Source organism: Wyeomyia smithii, chromosome 2 (genome assembly GCF_029784165.1).
Source record: "Wyeomyia smithii strain HCP4-BCI-WySm-NY-G18 chromosome 2, ASM2978416v1, whole genome shotgun sequence".
In the NCBI taxonomy this organism is placed as follows: Eukaryota; Metazoa; Arthropoda; class Insecta; order Diptera; family Culicidae; genus Wyeomyia; species Wyeomyia smithii.
This window is the reverse complement of record NC_073695.1, coordinates 264,902,789-264,927,137: the sequence shown is the minus strand read 5'-3', so window position 1 is coordinate 264,927,137 and position 24,349 is coordinate 264,902,789. Positions and strand designations below refer to the sequence as shown.

The 24,349-nt window shown below is 37.7% G+C and overlaps 1 protein-coding gene across 2 annotated transcripts; it reads left to right on the top strand.

Annotated features, from left to right (window-relative positions):
• The first annotated feature begins 28 nt into the window (after positions 1–28).
• LOC129723321 (uncharacterized) lies at positions 29–22,264 on the top strand. 2 transcript variants are annotated; one of them, XM_055677475.1, is made up of 4 exons: positions 61–164; positions 240–280; positions 12,220–12,979; positions 20,327–22,264. In XM_055677475.1, exons 3-4 carry the CDS (start codon positions 12,242–12,244, stop codon positions 22,175–22,177), a joined length of 2,589 nt encoding a protein of 862 aa, XP_055533450.1. In that variant the 5' UTR covers positions 61–164; positions 240–280; positions 12,220–12,241; the 3' UTR covers positions 22,178–22,264. The 2 variants fall into 2 exon arrangements, with proteins under 2 accessions (XP_055533451.1, XP_055533450.1); XM_055677476.1 differs by lacking the exon at positions 240–280 and having other exon boundaries at positions 29–164.
• The last annotated feature ends 2,085 nt before the right edge of the window (positions 22,265–24,349 follow it).

Below are 24,349 nucleotides of genomic sequence, written 5' to 3'. Positions count from 1 at the left end.
CACGACTGTCTCTATTCCAAGTGAAGTTATAAGACACTGTCTGGCAGCCGTGTTGTTGGCTCTACAATTATCGGTCCCGGTCCGTGCTTTGCTTCGAATGTTCGCTTACTCGAAAGCTCTAGAAAGATCAGAAAAAATCTGCAGATTTTAGTGTTGTAAAATATGTGAGTTTTGATAATTTGATTACCTACATATTGTTTTCTTAAAAACTAACAATCGGCAAATAAACATTGTTTTAGGGTCAACATTGATGTTTGGTTTACTGAGTTCATAACACTATGTATGTTGTCTTAGTATTTATTTATTTATTTATGTTTAAATTGCGTGACACGGCTTGCAGATATTGATAAAACAGTGTTTTCCCTTTTCGGGATCTTGTATTTGTACTATATAGTATATCGCCTCATTGAATAGCATACTACAAGCAGTTGGAATCTTTTACTAACCTACAGTCATTTATTTCGAAAATTTTTAACCTTTTAATCTAGTGTCGAAATTGTTCGGTGACTCAGAATTGATTGCTGTTCGGTACTCAGAATTGGTTGCTTATCTTGTAATAAAAATACACAGTCGATAAAAACAACGTTTCCATTTTATCGTATAAAAATCAAAAGTAAACAATACTCTTGTTCGTCAAATAATTTGATGATAATCTATAATACAAACATTCGATTGTTGATAGGCTGACCAGACGTACCGTTTTGAACGGGACAGTACCGTTTTTTCGACTATTTTTAACCGTCCCGTCTTTTTGTCATTTTGTACCGTTTTCGGAGACTCCTTGAAAAATTCTTAAATAGAGCTTTGCATAGGGATACCATCCGTCCTGATTTAGCAGAACATGTCCTGATTTTGAGACCTATTTGGAGTGTCCTGAATTATTTTTCATATTTCAGCGTTTGTCCTGATTTTTCCGAATAATACGGGATATTCAAGAAAGTACCAAATTGTTCAGTATTTTCATCTTGACTCCGGGAAGAAACGAACTTATTTTGAAGGATTTTTTTCTTTGGTTTAATCTTGATGAGAGAAATTGTCTAATCGTTGAAACCGTTAAACGTTTTTTGAAAATTGCTGAGTTTATTTCAAACAGTTTACTAGTGTTGCATTTTTTAAGTTTCTATTAACGTCTAATAAACCAAACTTGCAAAATTGAATCGTTCGAGAAATACGTTCAATATGAGTCTTTTGGTGTATTTTGAAGTGCAAAACTCAAATTACATGTTTTATTTATTGATACCTCAAAAAATAAAAATAGCTTAGATCAATTTTTTGCTGGAAAAAGATGTCCTGATTTTTAACTTCGACCAAATGATAACTCTAGCTTTGCATTGAAATTTTCCTAAGCGGAAAATAAGTTTCCAAGACCATGATAATTGTTAATCAAAATCTCGTCATCCATGTGACAAATTTTAGTAACTCATTGCAAAAAATCACACTCTTCTACGCTAAATTTCATCAACGCTAAGTATCGTACAGAATCGGGTAGGTTCATGAAAGCAAATCATAATTGTTTACATGATTTAGTTGCTGAAATTTTTCAAAAATCAATTTTATCATGTGTCCCGTTTTTCGAACTCAAATGTCCCGTTTTTATTCTGAGAAAATCTGGTCAGCCTAATTGTTGAAGTTTTGCCACGTAACATTTTTTTGCTCGCTTAGGTACTAGCATTTCGCTGTCGAAATTGGACCTTTCTACAGTACAGAAACACGAGTTCTATGCTGTTTACAAAAGAAAAAAACACGTTAAAATCAGGTACCCAAATCAGATCCCCTGCAAAAACTGCCCCGCGCTTTACATTGGCCAAACACGACAGAAGTTCAAGATGCGTTTGCGAGAGCATAAGAATGCAATTGACAACGTTCGTGCCAATGAATCAAGTGTGGCAGCACGCATTCTCATCTCAAAACCATGCCATGTCATAAACGCATGAGAATCAATGTACATCACCAGCACCGACAACCAATTAAAGAAAGAGGATGATTCCCCGATACTGTCATTCCTCTTTCACCTGACGAATCTGTGAATACAGTGACAAGTATGGAATTGGGATATCTGGAGAATTGTAACTATTACACGCAAAATGCAAAATGTGTTGATCATGAACTTTGTGCATCACAGCAACCAATTTTTATGCGAAACTAAGTTGCAGCTACATTTCTATTTATTATTTATTATAGCCAATTGCAACATTTTCGGTGTTTCAACATGACGGCAACTTTCAAAAGTGTTTGTTTTGTGTATCTTGCAAGCAGCGTTGCCACTAAGTTTTAAATAAAATCTGGCAAAACGAAAATAAAAAGTCCGAGAAAAATGTAGGTAGGTAAAAGCCAGCCACGGCCCACCTCGCAGTAATGACCTTTTTGCGAGACGACGCAGATGAAATCTGGCAAATATCTGGCTGATTCTGAGGTTTATCTGTTTGTCTGGCGCGCAAACAGAAATCCAGATTTATCTGGCATACTGGCAACGTTGCCTGGAAGTATCACGTTGTCAACTTATGTGCCCCGCACACTAGATCTATTGTGTGAATGTTAAGTTTTCAAATGCGGTTTACACGTTTCATCAACAACTCCTACTCCGTGAACTACGTTGTTGGTTCAAGGTTTTTTGAGGTAACGATGCAACTTCAAATGTCACTTGTATCTTCACAATTTCATCGTAGCAGGGTGGACTCGTTCATAGGTGCAACCTGTGCATTGCACACAGGAACACCAGGCAACAATATATTTCAAACGCTAATATATATTTTGATTTTATTGGTTTTTAGTTTCACTTTCGAAAAGTAACAAATAGAATGACTGTGATCCCCGCTCCCGTATTTTTACCTATGTTTGATCCGTCTATTTAAGATTATTGATCCTGGTGAGGTAGTTGGTCCCCCTTATAGCCATATATGACGATCTGTTTCAGTCACCCCGTATGATATTTAAAGGTTTAGTCTAGATTCTATCCAGTCTTCGCTCTCTACTACTGGATTAATTTCAAAATCTTTAGTATACGTAGATGTCCAGTAAGATTACCTTCTAAAAGGTATTCGCGCACAACATTGTTCGAATTGGTCATTTCCACGGTGACTTATACCTTTCTTTTCCGTCACAGTCGTGGAGAGATGAAGAGGTAAACACGGTCTCCGACAACAACGACTGTTACACTCCCTTTCTTATAACATCCTTCCTTACCCTAATGTAGCCGATGCCGTTACCGGTCTATACAATAGCCATATACTTGGTTCTTTGTGCAACTTCACAGCTCAGATCGATCACGAAGAAGCAACTACGAAATGTGCGAGTCGTCAAGCTCAAGCTCAAGATTAGCTTCTAAAAAAGTACTTTGTCCTTTTTCCCTCAGCTTCCATCTGCACATATTGTATAATTTAAGTATGCTCTCGTTAAGGACATGCATACTAAGGGTTTTATTTTTCAAATTATTCTTGAGCTTTCTATTGCTTTTTTTGGTTACCATACTAGGGTCCGACTCAAGCCTTGTAGAAGAAGAATGTAGCACCGATTCGGAACTCGACCTTCTGTTTATTGTACACAGACTTTGCAGTGTTCGGGACAATTGCGGGGCTAGCGCCACGATCCTATTGACACTAACAGTCTCTTCCGAGCCGAAACTCGAACCTACGACGACTGGCTTGTTAGGCCAGCATCGAACCTCGACACCAGCTGGAAGGTCAGGGTCCGACTAAAACCGTATAAATCCAGTGGATGGTCGCAGGTTTTAATCCCCATTTCATTCCAAACTCGAAGCTTCGCTTATCACGTAATTAAGATGTGAGCTCCAATTTAGTTTTTTCTTTAGTTTATAACTCCCACAGGTGCGGCAGAAAAAAATGTGAAATTTGGGTTAAATTCTGTAACTAGTGACCTATTTCTGTTGACAGTGTATTTGGTTACAAGCACTTTACTTTCAAGCACTGCACATTGAGCCAGAAATGGAATCTAGCAGAACGAAACTAATAGCGCTCTCAGGGTATGACCAATCGGTTTTCGAACTTCTACAAAGTTTTTTGGTATAGTTAGGGTTTCATTTTGGACGTTTAAATTAGTTCGGAATTTAGCCGCAAAGGTGGCACTGCGATGCCAACTTCTTTCCCTTACACGCTAGAGCTTTGCGGTATTCGATAAAGTTGTAGATCTCTAAATTCCATGAAACTTTACAGAATATGCAAAATTTCCAACTCTTTAAGTTTCAGAGATCTACGAGTTTTTATAAATTTTGTCTGAATTTCACGTTTTATTGTGAGAATTTTATGAGTACACTCGAATTAATTTCTTACAATTTTTTTTTTTCGAAAGAAATTGAATAACTACATCGTTCTCTTCCGAGTACAAAAGTTTTTGAAGTACTTAAGTGAAAATATTACACAAAATTTGTAAAAAAAAAAAACATAATTTCGTGAAGTAGATATCTCAGCGGGTAGCAAGTATTAGCAAACCATGTTTTTTCTAAAAATTGTCCATCAAAAAATCTTCATTTTATGAAATTTTGAAAGATGTATTTTTTTGGTGTTTTAATGATATTTCAGTTTGAATTTTGAACAATTGCTATGTATTTATTGCATGGAATACACGGTCCAGTACTTGATACTCTATCCAACCTCTGTGCATTCTTCAGCAAAGTTTCTCAGTGTAATAAGAACTTCTGTTTTAGATTTAAAAATTTTATGTAGCTTCGTAGAAGAAACGAGATTTCTGTCTCTAAATGTTTTTTGGAAATTTATGAGTTTTTGAAGAATTTGTTTGAGTTTCACGTTGTTTGTAATAGTTTTGTGATTCGAAACATTAAAATCACCAAAGAATAGCCAATTTTCTGAATCAGTATACGTTTTCGGTTTAAGTATGCGTCGAGTTTTTGTTAGTAAAGCTAGGCTTATTGAGAGTAAATCCGTTGCTATTGGATCCAGCGATGTCAACCTTTTTTCAAGAAAAACTGGGAGAATTCAAAATGTACGTGATCAAATCGGTCCGCACGAAGATTCTTCGCAGCCCGGTACGTTCAATCAGAAAGCTTGCCAGAAAAGCCAAGGTTTTTTTAAATCCATGCGAGGAATCATCATAGAAGATTTCACGCACTTTCTAGGGCTAGAATAAAACGCCACTTACCACGAAGTAGGTGAAGGAGCTATGAGAGACTCTTTCTTTTTTGTCGAGGAATGAAAAAATAATAATCCTGTTCTCGAGCGAAAAACTGTTTGGCATGGATGCTGTGTCCTACAGCCGCACAAACCGGCTCATTTCACTGAAAAAATTGGCGGATATTCCGGGGAAAGTTATATTTACGTTTCAAATCAAGCATCCGGCGTGTTTCTTGATGTTTGGCTTGGTGGTGTCCAACGGTTTAAAAATGCCGCCTATTTTCATTGATGCTAATTTTAAAATCAGTACTGTTGATGTATAACGTTATTTTGAAAGACCCAAGTACTTTCCTGGATAAAGGCCAGCTTCTCTTAGAATCAATTGGATTGTTGTCTTGAAGATGTCATTAATAAAAATAAAGGAGACAACAATTACATTTGTTTGAAAGAACCTTAAAAAATAACTTCGTCAATTTTGATATTATTGCTCGAAGTAGTTGAAAATAAGATTTGAAGTAGTAGGTACCACACTTTTTCGCATTTTTTCCTGCCGCACGCTGTAGATGTTTTACTTCTGACGATTATTCTACTGCAAATTCATTTAGTATTAGTGTTCGGAACGCCGTATTTTTCTTGCGAGTGAACGGGACCAACACTGCCTTGCAAGGGTTTATATTCAACTCTTAATTTTGGCACAAATGTAAGTACAATTCAGTGCAGATTGCTACTTACTTGCTTCGTTGGCTAACGGATCGTTCACCGGTCTAGGGCCGAACGAATTAGAGATGTCCCGCTTCTTTTGTCTTGGGCAGCCGTTCTCCAGTCACCTCGTACACCAGCAGATCGTGCATCTTCTCCCACCGCGCGTATCCACCGCGTGCGAGGCCTACCACGGAGTCGACGGTTTTTTCCTGGTTTTCTACTGAAGATAGTTTTGGCGGCTCTCTCGTTAGGCATTCTGGCTACATGTCCAGCCCCACTGAAGCCTGCTCTGCTGTATTACCTTCACTGTATCAGCATGTTTGTATACCTGGTACAACTCATGCGTCTGCGTCACATTCCATCTTCCAGTTTACCGTCAAGTATCGATCGCATAACTTTACGCTTAAAAACTCCGAACACTCTTTGATCAGCTTTCTTCAGCGTCCATGCTTCATGTCCGTAAAGGGCCACCGGGAGTATCAGCGTTCAATATTGCTAGTTTTGTGCGAGTTTGCAAACTACGGGACCTCAGCTGGCTACGTCGTTCGTAGAAGGCCCTGTTCGCAGCTGCAACTCATCGTTTCACTTCACAGCTCATATCGCTGTCACATGTCACAAGCGTACCAAGATAAACTAATTCGTCAATCACTTCAAATCGTTCTCCATCTATCGCCACTTCACCACCAACACCACGGAACTCCCACACTCCCTGCCAGCTGCCATGTACATCGTTTTGGTAGAATTAATTACAAGTCCCATTCTCGCAGCTTCCCTCTCAAGAGGTACGAAGGCCTCCCCCACGGCCCTACGGTTGATACCGATGATATCGACTTCGTCTGCAAAACCAAGAAGCATGTGAGATTTCGTGATGATCGTACCGTTACTTTCCACGTTTGCTTTTAGTACTGCACCTCCAAGGGTGATGTTAAATATTGTGGCGCCAGAACTAAATTGAGTTCGGAAGTCGGACTTCCGACTTTACAAACACATAGAACAACTGCGATGATTTCATACACACAGACTTCGCAGCCGATTGTTTAGTGTACAGGACAATTGCGGGGCTAGCGCTAAGATCCTACTGACACTAACAGTCTTCCTCGAGAGACTCGAACCTACGACGACTGGCTTGTTAGGCCAGCATTGTACCTCGAGACCATCTGGGAGCGTCACACGACTCAGCTAAATAAGTTTCGTCTGCCACAGCTCGTTTCATTTCACTGAGTCGTAAGTAGATGGTGAGTCGGTAAGTTGTACTCCCGGAACTTATCGAGTATCGCCCCTGTCAAAAACCAACGGTCTCAAACTGAAGAACAGAATACAGGAGAGCACTTTATACGCGGAGTTGAGCAACGTAATGCCTCAATAGTTGCAACAATCCAGTCGATGACCCTTCTTATAGATAGGGCATATGAGGCCTTCCAACCAGTCGTTCGGCATTTGTTCATCCACCCAGATCCTTAGTATTATCTGGTGGATCGCATAGTACAGCCGCTCGCTTCCCGCTTTTAGAAGTTCGGCCGGGATACCGTCCTTCCCAGCGGCCTTGCCGTTTTTCAGCTCACTAATCGCCTTTTTCACCTCCTCCTGTGTTGGTGGCTCCACAGCTTGTTCGTCACTCATAATCGTCATCCTGTTCCTGCTCTGCTCATCCGGCTCCTCACCGTTCAATAGCGCTTGAAAATGCTCCTTCCACCTGGCTGCAACCGTCGGTTTATCAGTAAGCAGGTTGCCGTCCTTGTCATTGCACATGATCGGCACAGGGAAACTCCTGCTTCTGACTCTGTTGACTGTTCTCTAGAAGCTCTGCACTTCGTTTTGAGCATAGCTGTCCTCTGCGCCGGCGAGCACCTGCTCCTCGTACTCGCGCTTTTTCCGACGGTGGGTTCTATTTTCGGCAGCTCTTGCCCCCCTGTACCTCTCTCTATTCTGACGCATAGCCGCAGTGAGCATGCGCCTCCTGGCACGGTTCTTCTCATCTGTCGCTGGATTTTTTTATATGTTCTACAATACGACCCCCACCGATAGAGGATTTTTTTTATATGTTCTACAATACGACTTCCAGTTTCTTCTCTTGGATTACCTTAATTCGTTGTTGTAAGTGGTAAAAGTCTTCCTATATTGATCCCATTGCCCACTCTCTTTTTCTCTGTTTCTGTTTTTGATGCCCTGAAAGGGGGCAAATTAAAGTTTTCATGAATTTTTTTTCTCTAAATAATAATGAACTGAAAACAGCTAGTAAGCTGATTGCCTATATATTAGAAAAAAGAACAAACCTGACCTATGGTAAAATCTGCATAGAATTCTGGGCTATCCGAAACGTATTGAGATATGTCTGAACGTTATCAGTTATGTTCTGCTTAAAACCCATTGAAAGCACAAAACAAAACAAACGTTTATCGCTTTTTCGCTTTTCTACACACCATTTGCAGTAAGCAATAGATCACGCCATAATGAAGCTTATTTGGCTGTTTCAGCATGAATACAGGGCATGATACAGGGTGTCGAAACCTTGGATAAACCGCAAAATCAGGAAACATCAGGGATTTCAATTTTCGATCAGGAAATATCAGAGAAAACCTTAAAATAATCAGGGAAATTTTTCAACCGTTACACGACTCTTTTTCAAACGGCTCTTTAGCGTGAAAACTGATTTTTTTAGCATAAAAGGCTAATTCGGGACCGTTACCGTACTTTTTCCACTGAGATTTCAGAGTTCTGTTTATCTACGTTGCACTTTTTTGTCCCGAATGCATCAGGAAAATTGATGTTATATTTCAGGGAAAATCAGGGAATTTGATTTAGAAAATGTTTTCACCACCCTGTGATAGCTGTATGATAATTGAGCCAGAGAACAATGACTTCAAGCGAAATGTATGGGATTGACGTTGATGACACGGATGTGGCCAAAAGTCAACGATTGTGCTACGTACTATATATTTATTTTTAAATAATATACACTAAAGTCGCTTTTTACGCGGGGGATACGTGCCGCGTAAAAAAACCGCGTAAATTCCGGAATCCGCGTAAAAAAAACCGCGTGAATTCCGGAATCCGCGTAAAAAAAAACCATCGTTAATTTTGCATTCCGAGTGAAGGAAAACCGAAATCCGGGCAAAAAAAAATACCGCGTTAATTCCGGAATCCGCGTAAAAAAACTGCGTAAATTCCGGAATCCGCGTATAAAAAACCGCGTAAATTCCGGAATCCGCGTAAAAAAAGCCGCGTGAATTCCGGAATCCGCGTAAAAAACCGCGTAAAAAGCGACCTTAGTGTATAATAATATATAATAGGATATAATACAGTCATACCTCGATATAAGGCAACTTTATTTTCGTTACGTTATATCGAGTTACGTTATATTGAAGCAAAAAAAAAATATTTTTAAATTATGCAAGAATGTTATTGTTTACTCAAAGATGCGCGAAAACCCATTTTCCATCACCCATCAGTATTTTTGAACCTTTCTTATGCCCATTCAGAGAAAATTTCAACTAGTAAAAAAAAAATATTTTTTTCTAATTGATGCAAGACTGTGAATTGTTACTGAAGGATGTGTGAAAACCTATTTTCCAACACCTATTAGTATTTCTAAACCTTTCTTATGCCCATATAGGACAATTTTCGCATTAAGTTCAATAATTTTAAAACTTACTACAAACATTTCTTTGAAGCAATTTATACCCCAACGACGGTTGCTGTATCATTTACTTTTAATTTCAATACATTTTAAAAAGCTACGTTATATCGAGGTTAAAGTTACGTTATATCGAGTTACGTTATATAGAGATTGCCTTATATCGAGGTATGACTGTATATCACAATTATAACATTGTATAATGATAGTGAAGCCACAGACTAACAGACATAACACTTCGAACAAGTTTCCAATAAAATCATCGTTCGGATGATTCCAGTACTTTATGTCAGTAACGCTAGCACCATCTGTTGCCGTGTTCGCGCTGCGTCATGTATTTCGACAACAGCGCTAGCGTTACTGCATGTGTCAAATAGGGAACTATAAAATATGTATGAGATTGCATGACAGCGCCCCGGGCGGCGTTCTCGCGCGATGAGTGTTATTCGATTAGAAATTTGAAATGATCGTTTTTTTTTGTGGCGATGGAGCTAGGTTCCAGTGTTACGTCTGTTAGTCTGTGGTGAAGCTGTGTAGCTGCAATCATAGCCAGTGATCATGAATTTTTTAAAGAATCAGACCATTCGGTTTTAAAGGACTTAGGCATGGATTTATTTTCAGGCCCTTACTTACTCTTCCTTCTTGTTGGTATAAAACTGGTCAGAAGTACACGTAGTTGAAATATCTCTAGGAAATTCTGATTGGCAATACTTGGCAGACGGAAAAAACCCGGTGTAGTAGAGCAGCATGCGTAAAAGGAAGGGTAAAACATACAAGGGGCCGTTCCTAAGCCACGTGGTCATATTTTGATCACTTTTTCAACCCCCCCCCCCCCCTCCACGGTCTTTCATGATCTTTTGGCCAACCTCCTCCCCCTCCTCCTTGCGACTTTAACCACGTGGTGTTTTCATTTGTCAAGTGCAAAAAATTCGCTTGAATTTTTTACATTTTTATTATTTAACTTTCAGTACATTCTATATTTCTAAAATGCAAAAGCTTCATTCTGGAATTGGTGGACACAATAAATTATACGTCAGGACCACGTGGTCATTTCGTTAACCCCCCAACCCCCGTGCGTGGCCTTTTGACAACCCCCCCTCCTCCCCGTCCCCCTCTTTATGACCACGTGGTTTGAGACGTCCCCCAAGCACGGATAAATAATAAGCATGTCACCTACTCTCAATAGTGTTATTATTAATAATAGAAGTACGGAATACACCAGACACCCGGGTATTATCTCCATCCATCATTGCTGCTGCACTTTTTACTAATCTGAAATGGATATAAAAATATTCGCTGAGAATTCGAAAGCCTAAATATCAAGGCAGCCAGCAACTACTGATTTTTTCATAAAATCCGCTGGCAAAAACTATACTGTTTGCTCCCAGATAGTTATCAAAATGTGTCCTGTCCAGTATAAGTGAAATAAGATGGAAGAGCAGAAACGAATATTTTAGCCGTCTCCTTATAAATGGCATGATTTTACAGCAGGCCTAAAGCTGGCCGTAGAAAAAATACTTGGTTTCACGGATTCTGGTTTAAAAGGGCTGCAACATGATTTGAGTTTTCAACCGCGATAGACGGAACAAAACACGTTATCAGCAATTAATCTTACATCGGTGAACCGTGAAGTTAGTTACAGTGCTTCCACAATCATGGGTCAGCAACAATTATGGGTCACTTTTACGCAAATACGTCTATTCTCACGTAACTAAACAATTTTCATTGGCAGTAGTATTTTTTATAACTCAATTGTAACCCTATTCATACGATTGAAATGATTTAATGTTGAAAATGTTACTAAAAACAATAATTCTGCTCGGTGCAATAAGTGAAGTGACCCATAATTGTAGTAATGTCACGTTTTGCGGTGCACAATTGTGGGTCAGTCCATATTTTGGCTATATTTATTACTTTTGCATGAAAATACATCACGACCTAATTAAATAACTTATTATCAAGCTTTTACAACAATAAAATAACTTATGTGATGGATTCTGATGGTTTTATAAACTAAATGATCTTGAAGGCCAAAAGTGACCCATAATTGTGTCTTTTGCTATGCAAGTACTATTTTTCTTCTTAACCGTTTTAGACACATCAGCTGCAGTGAAACTAATTGTCGATCGAAAGTATACATCACAACACAGAAATAGATAGTAAAACATTCGTAGTTGATAACTTTTCCGATTTTATATTCATTTTTCAACATTTAGTCAACACGTTGACTGACCCATAATTGTTGAGGGACTGTATATGCCATTGATGTGAATTTTAAATAAAATGGTACACACTTAGAATTACAGCCGGGTCTCGGTAATTTTTGCCAAGAATGGCACCACTGAGTGCTCGGTTAAAAAAATAATGACAGCTGTCACTTTTTTTCGTAAATCTCGGTTCAACCTAACTGATATTTTGGTATAAAATATTACCGAGCTATCACTACCGAGATTACGGTTATTTTGTGCCGACACTTCAGTTGGCCGAACCGAGATTTACGAAAAAATGTGACAGCTGTCATTCTTTTTTAACCGAGCACTCAGTGGTGCCATTCTCGGCAAAAATAACCGAGACCCGTTAATAAATTTTTAGTGTGTACATCAAATTTTTAAGCAATGGAATCGAACTCGGAATGTACAAAATCAGCTCTAAGCTTCAGCATCAATTCTTTCAAGTTTTGTTCAAATAATTTGGTAGTTATTTCTTTCCTCGATAGTTTTCGATAGTTTCAAAAAAAAAACTCAAAATAACTAGTTTTAGTAAATTTATTCACTATTATTTTTTTATACTTGTTCACAGATCGCCCCACTTATCTTTAACAATGAATTCGAGATTTGAAGAAGCAAGAAAAATAATACAGGAGTTCGTATTACGTGGTCAAGATGCTGTTCCTGGTTCCTGGTATACGGTTAAGATATTCAAAGTAGCCAATAATGTTCAAGCCGTCAACATTTTGGGATATGCCCTGAGTTGTCCATTACGTTCTGAGGTATCCCAAACTTGTTCGAACGACTTTCTCGATGGAAATTCCTGTTTTTTCGACAAAGAAATTAGAAAAAATCTTGAAAGCATTGTCAAACAGATGCCGAGTTATAAGTTTGAACTTCTGCCATTGGTTATTAAGAGAGTAATAGCCAAAGGTGAAAACGAGCTACCCTTGCTTTTTACTTTACTGATTAAGTGCCACATTGGTAGCGAATATCGATATGTCGATGTGAATGGACGTATATATACGTCGTTTGATAACTTTCTGAATGACAACAAACTACCGCATTCGCGTTTGTACTATCCCTGGAGAGAATGCATGTATTTTGAAAGTTCCGGAGAAATACGCATTGATAGTTGCGAGGTTGGACTCAAAAATGAGATGCTCGGAGTATTTGATACACTTATCAATACCGTTGGGATAATTGGCGCTATCGGAACTGTGTTTGCCACTGGTGGAATGGCGACACCTCTGTTGGCAATGTCGCTTGGATCCGCGGCTTACACCACCGGTCGAACCGTTGCTAATTTGTGTGATGCCGCTAAACATGGTAAATCGGTGGATCCTTTTGCGGTGAGTTCTTTTCTAACGATAAGGGTGAATTGTTGTGTGAACAAAAGATATTGGAGAAAACCATTTAGAAAAGTTCGTTAACAGTAAGAATAGAAAACCAATTGATTTTTTTTTTAATTTACTGATTTTTTCAAATAATTATTTGAGAGGAAATCCTAATTTTAAATGCAGCATAGTTCCTGTACTCATCTATTGTCTTTAGTAGCACTTTCATGAGTGGAAACAAATTAACCTAAAAGCAAATAATAATAATATAAATTCTTTGTAAATATCAATATTCTTATTTTTAACGTTATAAAAATGTACATGACTTTACAAGCTTAACTTGTTCTGTAAAAGCAGTTCTCGGTTATTGTGAGCATTTAAGAATTCGTGGTCAAGAAAAAACATCCTAAATTCGGTTGTAGCCCAATAGCAATGCATGTACAGTTGTTGAAGACGTCTGTTTTGGAAAGTCGCTGTTAGAAAGAAATAATGCATAGGAAAATGCAATCTTCTGTAGCAGTCAACATTCAAAGTCTGCTGGCGGTAGTTAATCGATTTAGTAACATTCATAATGAAAATTTCATCTTCAAACAAGTATTAACTTTCCATGCGTTATACGCAACTTAACTGTTCAATGGATGGTAATTTTCAACACTATTAGATATCTGTAATGGGGATTGCTGAAGTTGACCGTTGAATTACCGACTTAAAGCGGTTTCTGCTGAGTTTCTGCAAATCGCCTTGGTCGAAAAAGTTGTTCTAGCATGTTGCAAATAATAAACCCTATGTTCAATTTGAACTCCAATTCCCAAAGTATCATTTACTGTCGTCTCGAAATAGGAAATAGCACCATGTTTTATTCGACGATGAGAGTTATTCTGTTCAATCTATGGAATCATATTTCAATTTAGTATTCGGATTGATCCATGTTTCAGTCACAATTATGAATTGTTAAAAAATAAATAAAATCTCTCTGTTTACTTTTAACGAACGACCATTACAGTTCAAAATTTTGATTGAATTAATCAAAACCATTGTCGAAACATAATACATTTTGTTCCAATTTGGATTGATCCAAACATGAGTTTTACCTGTAACCACAAGAACCTAAGAATTGAAGAACGAGAAAAAAAGGAGGAGGTTGTATCTAAGACACGACCGCATAACCGACGTAGAACTACGCACACTATTAACAAATGCATTGTTGAGAGTGTTTCATTATTGAGTCATAAAATCTATTCTTACTTGCTCAAATTAAAAAAACTACTCATTGATTTAACGCTGGGAGTCTACTATATGAGAATAATACAACACTTCAATGTAATACTGCACCACTTGGAGTAAGTAAGACAATTTGCACGTTTCGTACCGTGCTAGAGTACGAAATATATGTCCGTGATCGGGAACCTTAACGTTGTTGTGAAAAATTCCATGTCTATCAACCTATTTCAACTAGGCAAAATCCCAAATCGTCACGATAACAATAATCCTCGTACTTCTCACATGCTATTGGACTAAACAGAATAAGAAACCATTCACTTCCACAGTTTAGCGCTTGAGACCTTTCGAAAAAATTGTTAATCTTCAATTACTTGTTTAGTTGCCCTGAGAAGGGCAGTTTACTGTTCAAAATCGAATATGCTTTTCCGTTAATAGATTTTCTACGTCAAAAAAATCGTGGTTCCCGTCATAGTTGGCATAGCAAAAATTTATTTTTTTTTACACTAGACATGTGAGCAAAATCGTAATCAGCAATTTCGGATTCGAATGAAACTTTGCACGCGTATTTGGCTTAACAAACTGAGTATTTTTCACAGATGGAGAATTTTTCTAGAACTATGAGTTATTTGCAATTTGAAGCATTGTAGCTCAGAAACCGTTTGTTGTACAGCCTGAGAATCAGTTGTAGGGAAACATAAATGCTTTAAAAAGAAGTTCACTAAAAGAAATTGGAAACTAACACTAAAATTATATTAAAAAATAATTGATTTTTTTTTTTCAAAAGAAGCTAGAGGAATAACGCAACTTTTGATGAAAAGTTTAGGATGGAAAATTGGAAAACATTTTTTATGAAAGGTTAAGTTTTGAAAAATAAATATTTTTCGACGTTTTTCGAAATAATTAGGTACACTGTAATAATTCCGAACGATTTAAATGGTCAATGCAAATCAAAAAGCTTATAATAATTAACTTCGTAAGTGCATCCATTTTGAGGTAAGTTGTAATTTAAGTTGAGAAAATTCAGAAACTGAATTATACGAGTAAATTTTCTGTTGCATCTTGACATCATTCCAAATTTTTTGATGAAAAGTTTTGGTTGGAGAATGGGACACCCGAAACAATGTTAAATTCTAAGAGATGGCGCTGCAGTGTTAGTGGTTTATTTTTTTTTTTAATGGGGGGGATTTGTTAGTAGCTTAAGTATTTATGATAAATATTAGTAAATAATGAGTATGTGTGTCCAATCACAAATGGTGACTTCTCAACACTGTTAGAAATTTGTAATTTTAATTGTTAGGATTTGTTTGCTTTCGCAATTAGGACTTATCATTCGTAGGGATTTGAACCTACTTGTCAGAAAAGGGGAAGTAAACTTACAACTAACTTAATTGCTAACTTATTGGCTATAAAGAGAGCTTATCGTAGCAATTGAGGATTGCAACGATTTTTGTCGAAAATTGTTAATAATTTTATTTGACATAGCTTCTAATGGTTCAACACCAGTAAGTCTATGTAATTCGAGTGTACCAACCCAAGGAGGACGCTTCAAAATCATTTTCAGAATTTTATTCTGAATCCTTTGGAGCGTTTTCTTCCTTGTTGAACAGCAACTTGCCCAGATCGGTACAGCATACAGCATTGCTGGTCTAAAAATTTGTTTGTAAATCAAAAGTTTGTTCTTTAAACAAAGTTTAGAATTCCTGTTAATGAGAGGATATAAACATCTCGTATATTTGATGCACTTGGCTTGTATACTCTCAATGTGCTCTTTGAAAATAAGTTTTTTATCGTAAATTAGTCCCAAGTACTTAACCTTGTCAGACCAACTTAAAATAACCCCATTCATCTTGACAACGTGATTATTGTTTGGCTTGAGGAAAGAAGCCCTAGGCTTATGCGGAAAAATTATCATTTGAGTTTTAGAAGCATTGGGAGAGATTTTCCACTTTTGCAAGTAGGAAGAAAAAATATCTAAACTTTTCTGCAATCGACTGCATATGACACGAAGGCTTTTTCCTTTTACGGAAATGCTTGTGTCATCGCAGAACAATGACTTTGTGCATCCTGGAGGCAGGAAGATCTGAAGTGAATATGTTGTACAGGACTGGACCCAAGACTGAACCTTGAGGTACACCTGCTCTGACAGGAAATCTATCAGATTTGGAATTCTGATAGACAACCTGCAGAGTTCGGTCAGTAAGATAATTTTTTAAAATTTTGATTAGGAAAATTGGAAAATTAAAAGTTTGCAATTTCGCAATCAAACCTTTATGCCAAACACTGTCGAATGCTTTTTCTATGTCTAAAAGAGCAGCTCCAGTGGAATAACCTTCAGATTTGTGAGCTCGTATCATATTAGTAACTCGGAGCAATTGATGAGTTGTGGAATGCCCATGGCGAAATCCAAACTGTTCATTTGCAAAAATTGAATTTTCGTTGATGTGTGACATCATTCTGTTAAGAATAATTCTCTCAAACAGTTTACTTATTGAAGAAAGCAAACTGATTGGTCGATAAGTTGAAACTTCTGCTGGGTTCTTATCCGGTTTTAAAATTGGAGTAATTTTTGCATTTTTCCATAATTTGGGAAAATATGCAATTTTGAAGCAGCAATTGAAAATTTTAACTAAAAATTCCATTGTGCCCTCAGGGAGATGTTTGATTAGTATATTAAAGATTCCATCGTCACCAGGTGCTTTCATATTTTTGAAATTTTTAATAATTGATTTAATCTCATTCAAGTTAGTTTCAATTATTTCTGCAGGTAAAAAATTCTGGGAAGAAATTAAATCAAATTGACGTGTGACTTCATTTTCAATTGGACTCACAAAATTCAAATTTGAGTTATGAACACTCTCAAACTGTTGAGCAAGTCTTTGAGCCTTTTGTTCATTGGATACAAGAAAACGTTCACCTTTTTTTAAATCTGGAATAGGCTTTGAAGGTTTCTTAAGAATCTTCGACAGCTTCCAAAAAGGTTTTGAATATGGTTTCAATTTTTCAACTTTAGTCTCAAAATTTTGATTTCTCAGAAGAGTAAATCTATGTTTAATCTCTTTCTGTAAATCTAAAAACAGGGTCACGAGAACGTTGATATTGACGTCTGCGGACATTTTTCAAACGAATTAGAAGTTGAAGATTTTCGTCAATTATTGGTGAATCAAATTTCACTTGAGCCTTTGGAACAGAATAATTCCTGGCATCAACAGTTGCACATTTTAATGCTTCCAAAGCGGAATCAATATTCACTTCGTTTTGCAAATCAAGCTCATTATTGAAATTTCTCTAAATATGAGTTTTGTATCTTTCCCAATTAGCCTTGTTATAATTAAAAACAGAGCTCATAGGGTTTAAAACTGATTCATGTGATAAAGAAAAAGTTATTGGAAGATGGTCAGAATCAAAGTCAGCATGTGTGATCAAATCACTACATACATGACTTTGATCTGTTAGCACCAAATCAATTGTTGAAGGGTTTCTTACAGAAGAAAAGCATGTAGGACTATTCGGAGACAAAATAGAATAGTATCCTGAAGAACAATCATTGAATAAAATTTTGCCATTGGAATTACTTTGAGAATTATTCCATGAACGATGTTTAGCGTTAAAATCGCCGATTATGAAAAATTTCGAACGATTTCTGGTGAGTTTTTGTAAATCACCTTTAAAGTAATTTTTGAGCTCGCGTGTGCATTGAAATGGTAAATATGCTGCGGCAATAAATAAAATCCCAAGTTCAGTTTGAACTTCAATTCCCAAAGTTTCAATAACTTTCGTCTCAAGATGGGGAAGAGCACGATGTTTGATTCGGCGATGAATAACAATTGCAACTCCACCGCCGGAACCCTGAATCCTATCATATCTATGAACCACGTAATTGGGATCATATTTTAATTTTATGTTAGGTTTCAAAAATGTTTCAGTAATAATTGCAATATGCACATTATTTACTGTTAAAAAATTAAAAAGCTCATTCTCATTGGCCTTCAATGAGCGAGCATTCCAATTTAACATTTCAATATTTTTATTTAAAATCATTGCTAAATTTTAAATTAGAAACAATTTTAATAGTAAAATTTGTGCCTATTTGAATGGCTTCAAACATTGATTTTGCCTGCAACATGGCGTTCATAAGATCGAACATTGCCTGTTGCAAAAAAGAAAATTTACCTGCCGTAATAGGCCCCAGGCAGTTGACATTAGAAAAAATATTTTCGGTAGCAATATTAGCTGGGGTAATAGGTGTACAATTATTTTCTAGCGTGTTTTGCTTACCCATATTAGCGGTCATTTTCGAACTACCAACATTAGGCGGTATAATGTTCGAACTACCTGTAACCTGTGCATATGTTAAACGGGTATGCAAAGGAGTAGGTAAACTATGCGTCACTGGTACGCTTGGAGAATTTTGTTTTGAAGTTGGTTTTAATTGAGAAATTGAATTTTGTTTACCTTGCCTTGCCTTAACAATTGCTAAACGGACTGGGCATTGATAAAATTTTGACATATGGTTGCCGTTACAATTCGCACAGCGAAAATTTTTACTCTCTTTCACAGGACATGTGTCCTTTTTGTGACAAGAGTCTCCACAATTAAGACATTTTTGGTCCATGTTACAGAATTTGGAACCATGGCCATAACGTTGGCAAGTACGGCATTGGGTGATATGCTTTTCACCTCCGCCATACTTCCTATAAATTTCCCACTTTACACGCACATTATACAAAGCATGTGCTTTTTCAAAAAATTTTAAGTTGTTAACCTCATTGCGGTTAAAATGAATTAAATAATTAACAAGGAAAATTCCAGTTCTCTGACTGTTTTCGCCTCGTGATTTTTGTTTCATTAGAATTACTTGGGTAGGGGCTATGCCAAGTAATTCTGTCAAAGTAAGTTTGATCTCATCAACGGTTTGATCGTTGGTGAGACCTTTCAAGACAACCTTGAACGGCTTGGCGTTCTTGGTGTCGTATGTAAAAAATTTGTACATCTTGTCAGTTAAATACTGAACAAGACGATCACGACCCTTTACTGAGTCGGCTAATAAGCGGCATTCACCTCTACGGCCAATCTGATAGGTTACTTTAACGTCAGAAACAAACGTTGAAAGTTCCTTTTTGAATATATTAAATTCAGAAGAAATAGTTACCACAATAGGTGGAACTTTCTCCTTTTTTAAAGATTTTATATTTTGTATAGTTTCATTATTAATAATTTCCATTTCACCAGCTTCTTGCTCAGGCAAAATATCAAAAGGATTGTCACTACAGACACTTGATGTGTCAGAAAGAGATGCCTCTCTTTTCCTCCCCGCAGCGATGCGAGGTTTCTTTTTCCGTCCAGCCATTTCAGGTGATACGAAAAAAGTTAAAACAAATGTTAAATTCAAAAGTAGGTAGTCTTGAGAAAGACTGATGGGAAGTAACTTTCAGGTAGTCTTTAAAAGACATACTGACAAAACACAAACTTTGAAGCTATAGGCAGTCAAAGACCAGTCCACAAGCAACCGAAAAAACGTCTGATCTGTAGGACAGTTCAAGACGCGCTGATGTTAGTGGTAGTAAAATCGAAATTTCTACGAGCATTTTGCTTATCGACCGGAAAAACTGATATTATTTACCTTGTTTTCATATTATTCTAACTTTCTAGTAGTTACTTTTACTATATGCAATCTATTTTTATCAAAAAAACTTGATTTTCTTATACCACTCCGTTGACTCAATATAGTAGTACAGCAAAATCAAGTTTTTTGATAAAAATGGATTGAATATAGTAAAAGTAAGTACTTGAAAGTTAGAATAATATAAAAACAGAGTAATTAATAGCAGCTTTTCCGGTCATTGAGCAAAATGCTTGTTGAAATTTCGATTTTACTATCACTACCACTGTAGCGCCATCTCTTAAAATTGAACATTGTTTCGGGTGTCCCATTGTAAGAAAAAAATTTTAAAAATAAGGTTGTAGAATAATCTAATTCTAATGATGCAGTATAATATTTATAGTAAATTCAAATCATAAAGCTCTTGACAACTAATTTTCTACATGCATCACAAAAAATCTGCAGCTTTCTTCATGCATCCGTTATTTTTATAAAAAAAAAAAATCAACGCTACTGAAATGTTTTCTTTCTGTTTTTTTTAGGATCAGGAAGCGTTCCACAACTGGGTTCTGGTGTCAGCTAATTTGCTTGCGTTTGCATCGGCCGGAGTTACCAAACTGGCCGCCGCAGAAAATCTGACAGCTAAAAGTGCAGCTCGGTTATCTACCGCAAGTCGATACTTGAAGAGAACCAGCGCTTGCACCAGCACGGCTGCAATGGTCAGCACAATCGTCTATTCGGCCCGCAATTGGAAGCAACTGTCGATTTCGCAACGAATCAATCTTGTATGTTCCGTGTGCTTCAGTGTCGGACAAGTTATCAGTTTTGTAAACGCCGAAAGAATCATTCGCAACAATCAGTTGGATGGATTATCCAGCTTCTTTGCAAGTTGCGTGGAATCCGCGTCTTTGTGTCCAGCTACCGTAAGAAATGTTTTCAGCAAAGATGAGAATATGCTAGAATGGGGCTTAGAACTAGTAAAAATTCTAGCAACGAAGGCCATTAAAGTCACGGTGAACTGCGACTTCACGGAGATAACGATCTTCGGATATCAATTTAAATTTGCTACATTGTTTTATATAAAATCGAGTGTATTGGACAAGTTTATTCACATGCTCGAATCAATAGCTGTAGGCTTCAAAGAAACTTTCATTTTGTTGCAGTCGATGTTTGGTGCTGTAGAAGTTTTCAAAATAGTTTCTAAGCGTGCTAAAGAGATAGGTGGCACCAGAGGGGATTATGGCAGAGCAATCAATGATTTAATTCAGCTGTTTAACTCATTGCGCAACATTGTAGATGGTTTCAGTGCACTGTCAGGCACCAACATCATTATTGCTAGGGAACATTCGTTTACGTTGGGATTCGCTTTCGATGTGTTCATCAGGGTAGCAAGATTAAAATGTTGTGCCCTTATCAATGCTCTCAATACAATGAACCCCCAGGAAGCCAAAAAGATGACCGCGTTACGTTCGCAGATGGCCAAAGACGGTAAAGAGCTACAAGTTTTTCGCTGGATAATGGCTGGGTCTGGCCAAAGTTATCATGTTTTGAAGAAAATCCGGTTTCTTCTCAAAATCGACGAAATTTGCACGGAAAAGTCGCTTTCCATTACAGATTTAATTTCTGATAGAGAGACAATCGTGATACAATCTTTGATATACCTGGATCTTTCTACCTACGACAAAGCACCGTCCGCATATAAGCCGTATCTCGTTGATCCAACATTCCTCAAAATATGCGAGTCAGCAATGAAGAATCATAGAGAATATCTTGAATTTTTGTGGAAGAATACGTGCAAAGAAATGCCTCGAGATAAAAATTTCGAGAAGCTAGAAGAACTGAGAACCGCCTTTCAACTCAACCCGTCTGCAGTGGAATTGGCTGTCGGCTATACAAAAGCAATAGAATGCACAAACTTTCGGGAATTTTTTTATCATTTTAAATTCGCCTTGAGGAAGTTTGAACAGGTGTCGCATGATTCGTTGAATTCTATTGACACAAATATCACAATGTTAAAACAGAACTTTGCGGAAAACAAAGAAAAAGTAAATAATCACTTTTTAGCAGGATATTGCCAGATTCCCTACTCAGACCCTGATCAACTACCTAAATTGATAAAAGAGCTAGCAAAAAAAAAAAGCCTGCAATTTGGTTCAGTCGAAAATGCCGTCTTAAATTTGGTTGAAAATCGATCCCTTGAACTTCCACGTTCTCGACAATTGGAAAAGTATAACCGATTTATTGCGTTTAAAAAATTCAACGAACGAATTGTAAAAACTGAGGAAAACAAACACATGGTATACTTTGAAAACGAACATATAAAAATCATTGTCTCGGTCGTGCGTAACCTGGGAGCGTACATTGATTCAATTACCTTCTTAAATAACAACTGATTTTATTATATACGTGTCGTAAACATATACATATCTTGGTATAAGCCTTATCTACATGCCTTATCAATAAATGATAGTTACTCAAAATATAGATATTCATTTATTCACGTTCCGATTGTTGCCAGCTAGGTCGTGACGAAAGTGATGATGATTTATTATCATTATTAGTTTATTTATCCATCTATCATAAAGTCTTTTTTTTTTAATAGGGGGGGATGGTTTGTAATGATTTATTCATGTACTAAAATATCTATTCAGAATTAATATTGTGTGTTCTGCCACAAATGGTGACATTTCAGCACTATTATATATATATATATATATATATATATATATATATATATATATATATATATATATATATATATATATATATATATATATATATATGTATATATATATATATATATATATATATATATATATATATATATATATATATATATATATATATACATATATATATATATATATATATATACATATATATATATAAATATATATATATATATATATTTTTTTTTTTTTTTTTTTTTTTTTTTGTTTCAGGTGAAGGGGAAATTTGCATCCAAACCCCTGAGGTGACCAACCTCAGGGAGTGTGGGGTTGGTTTGAATCAGTGACCGGACCCACTAAAACCCCTTCAGTCTCCAGCCCATAATACTCCCCGGGACCACCGCTAGGTATTGCTTCGGGGAGCGGCTTTTGTGCTCTGTGCACCCTCTTGGTTCTTTAGGTCTTTTTGCTAACTTAGGTAACTAACCTGGAGACTGGCCGTTAGCTAACACTGGCGTGTCGGTGGTCAACCTGTCGCCTGTTTTGCAATTCTAAAACTATTTGAGAGGCGGCTGTACAAACCGCCCTCCAAATGTTTGGGTCTTTACACATCCTCCGAACTAGGTTGTCCGGAGTGGTGTCTGGCCCGCTCACTACCATCATGTCGCTCCGCGCATGCACAAAACGAGGGCACACGAAGAAGACATGCTCAGCAGTCTCTTCCGCATCCGCGCACTCGGGACACATGGGGGACCCCGCATGCCCGAATCTGTGTAGATACTGCCTAAAGCAACCATGGCCTGACAGAATCTGTGTCAGATGGAAGTTCACTTCTCCATGGCGCCTCCCGACCCATCCGGATACATCCGGAATAAGTCGATGCGTCCATCTACCCTTCGCGGAATTGGACCACTCCTGCTGCCATCTGATCATCGAGAATGATCTTCTGGTACCTCGTATGCCCCTTGTGTCACGTTGATCGAAGCATTCTACGTCCTCCTTAATGGCTATGCTGATAGGCAACATGCCGGACAGGACGCAGATTGCGTCGTATGACACAGTTCGATACGCGCTCGCAACCCTCAGGCACATGAGCCTGTAGGTACTTTCCAACTTACTCCGATGTTTACTAGTACCTAGTGCTTTGGACCACACTGGCCCGCCATATCTCAGTATGGACGAAGTCACGCTAGCTAGAAGTTTCCGCTTGCTGCCGTACACTGCTGAGCTATTGGACATCATGCGAGATAATGCTGCAATAGCCATTGAAGCCTTCTTGCAGGCATATTCGACATGGCTCCCGAAGGCGAGCTTGTCATCGATCATCACCCCCAGCAGCTTCAGGGAGCGCTTAGAGGCGATGGTGCAATTCCCGACACTGATCAACGCCTGTTGCTTCGACTTGCGGTTATTGACAACTGAAATTTCCGTCTTATGATGCGCCAGCTCCAGTTTTTTGGAGCGCATCCAGTCCTCGACGACGCTTATAGAGTGCGAAGCCGTCAACTCAACCTCCTCGATCGACTCGCCGTAGACCTCAAGTGTGATGTCGTCCGCAAATCCAACGATCACAACCCCTTGGGGGAGCTTTTGTTTCAGCACTTCATCGTACATGATATTCCACAGTACCGGGCCCAGGATGGAACCTTGTGGAACCCCTGCGGTAATTGGGACACATTTTTGACCCTCGTCTGTGCTGTAAACTAGCACACGATTCTGGAAATAATTTTCCAGAATCCTGTACAAAGACACCGGAATGTCTAGTTTCCGAAGCGAGTGGGCTATGGAATCCCAGCTAACACTATTGAACGCATTTTTCACGTCCAACGTGACGATTGCGCAATAGCGAATGCCCCATCTTTTACGCTGGAGTGCTACCTCTGCTGTTTTGGTGAC

Coding starts and splice junctions, on each gene's coding strand:
- LOC129723321 (XM_055677476.1), top strand. CDS start 12,242: ATGAATTCGAGATTTGAAGAAGCAAGAAAAATAATACAGGAGTTCGTA. Junction 12,980..20,326: donor AATCGGTGGATCCTTTTGCG/GTGAGTTCTTTT, acceptor TGTTTTTTTTAG/GATCAGGAAGCGTTCCACAA.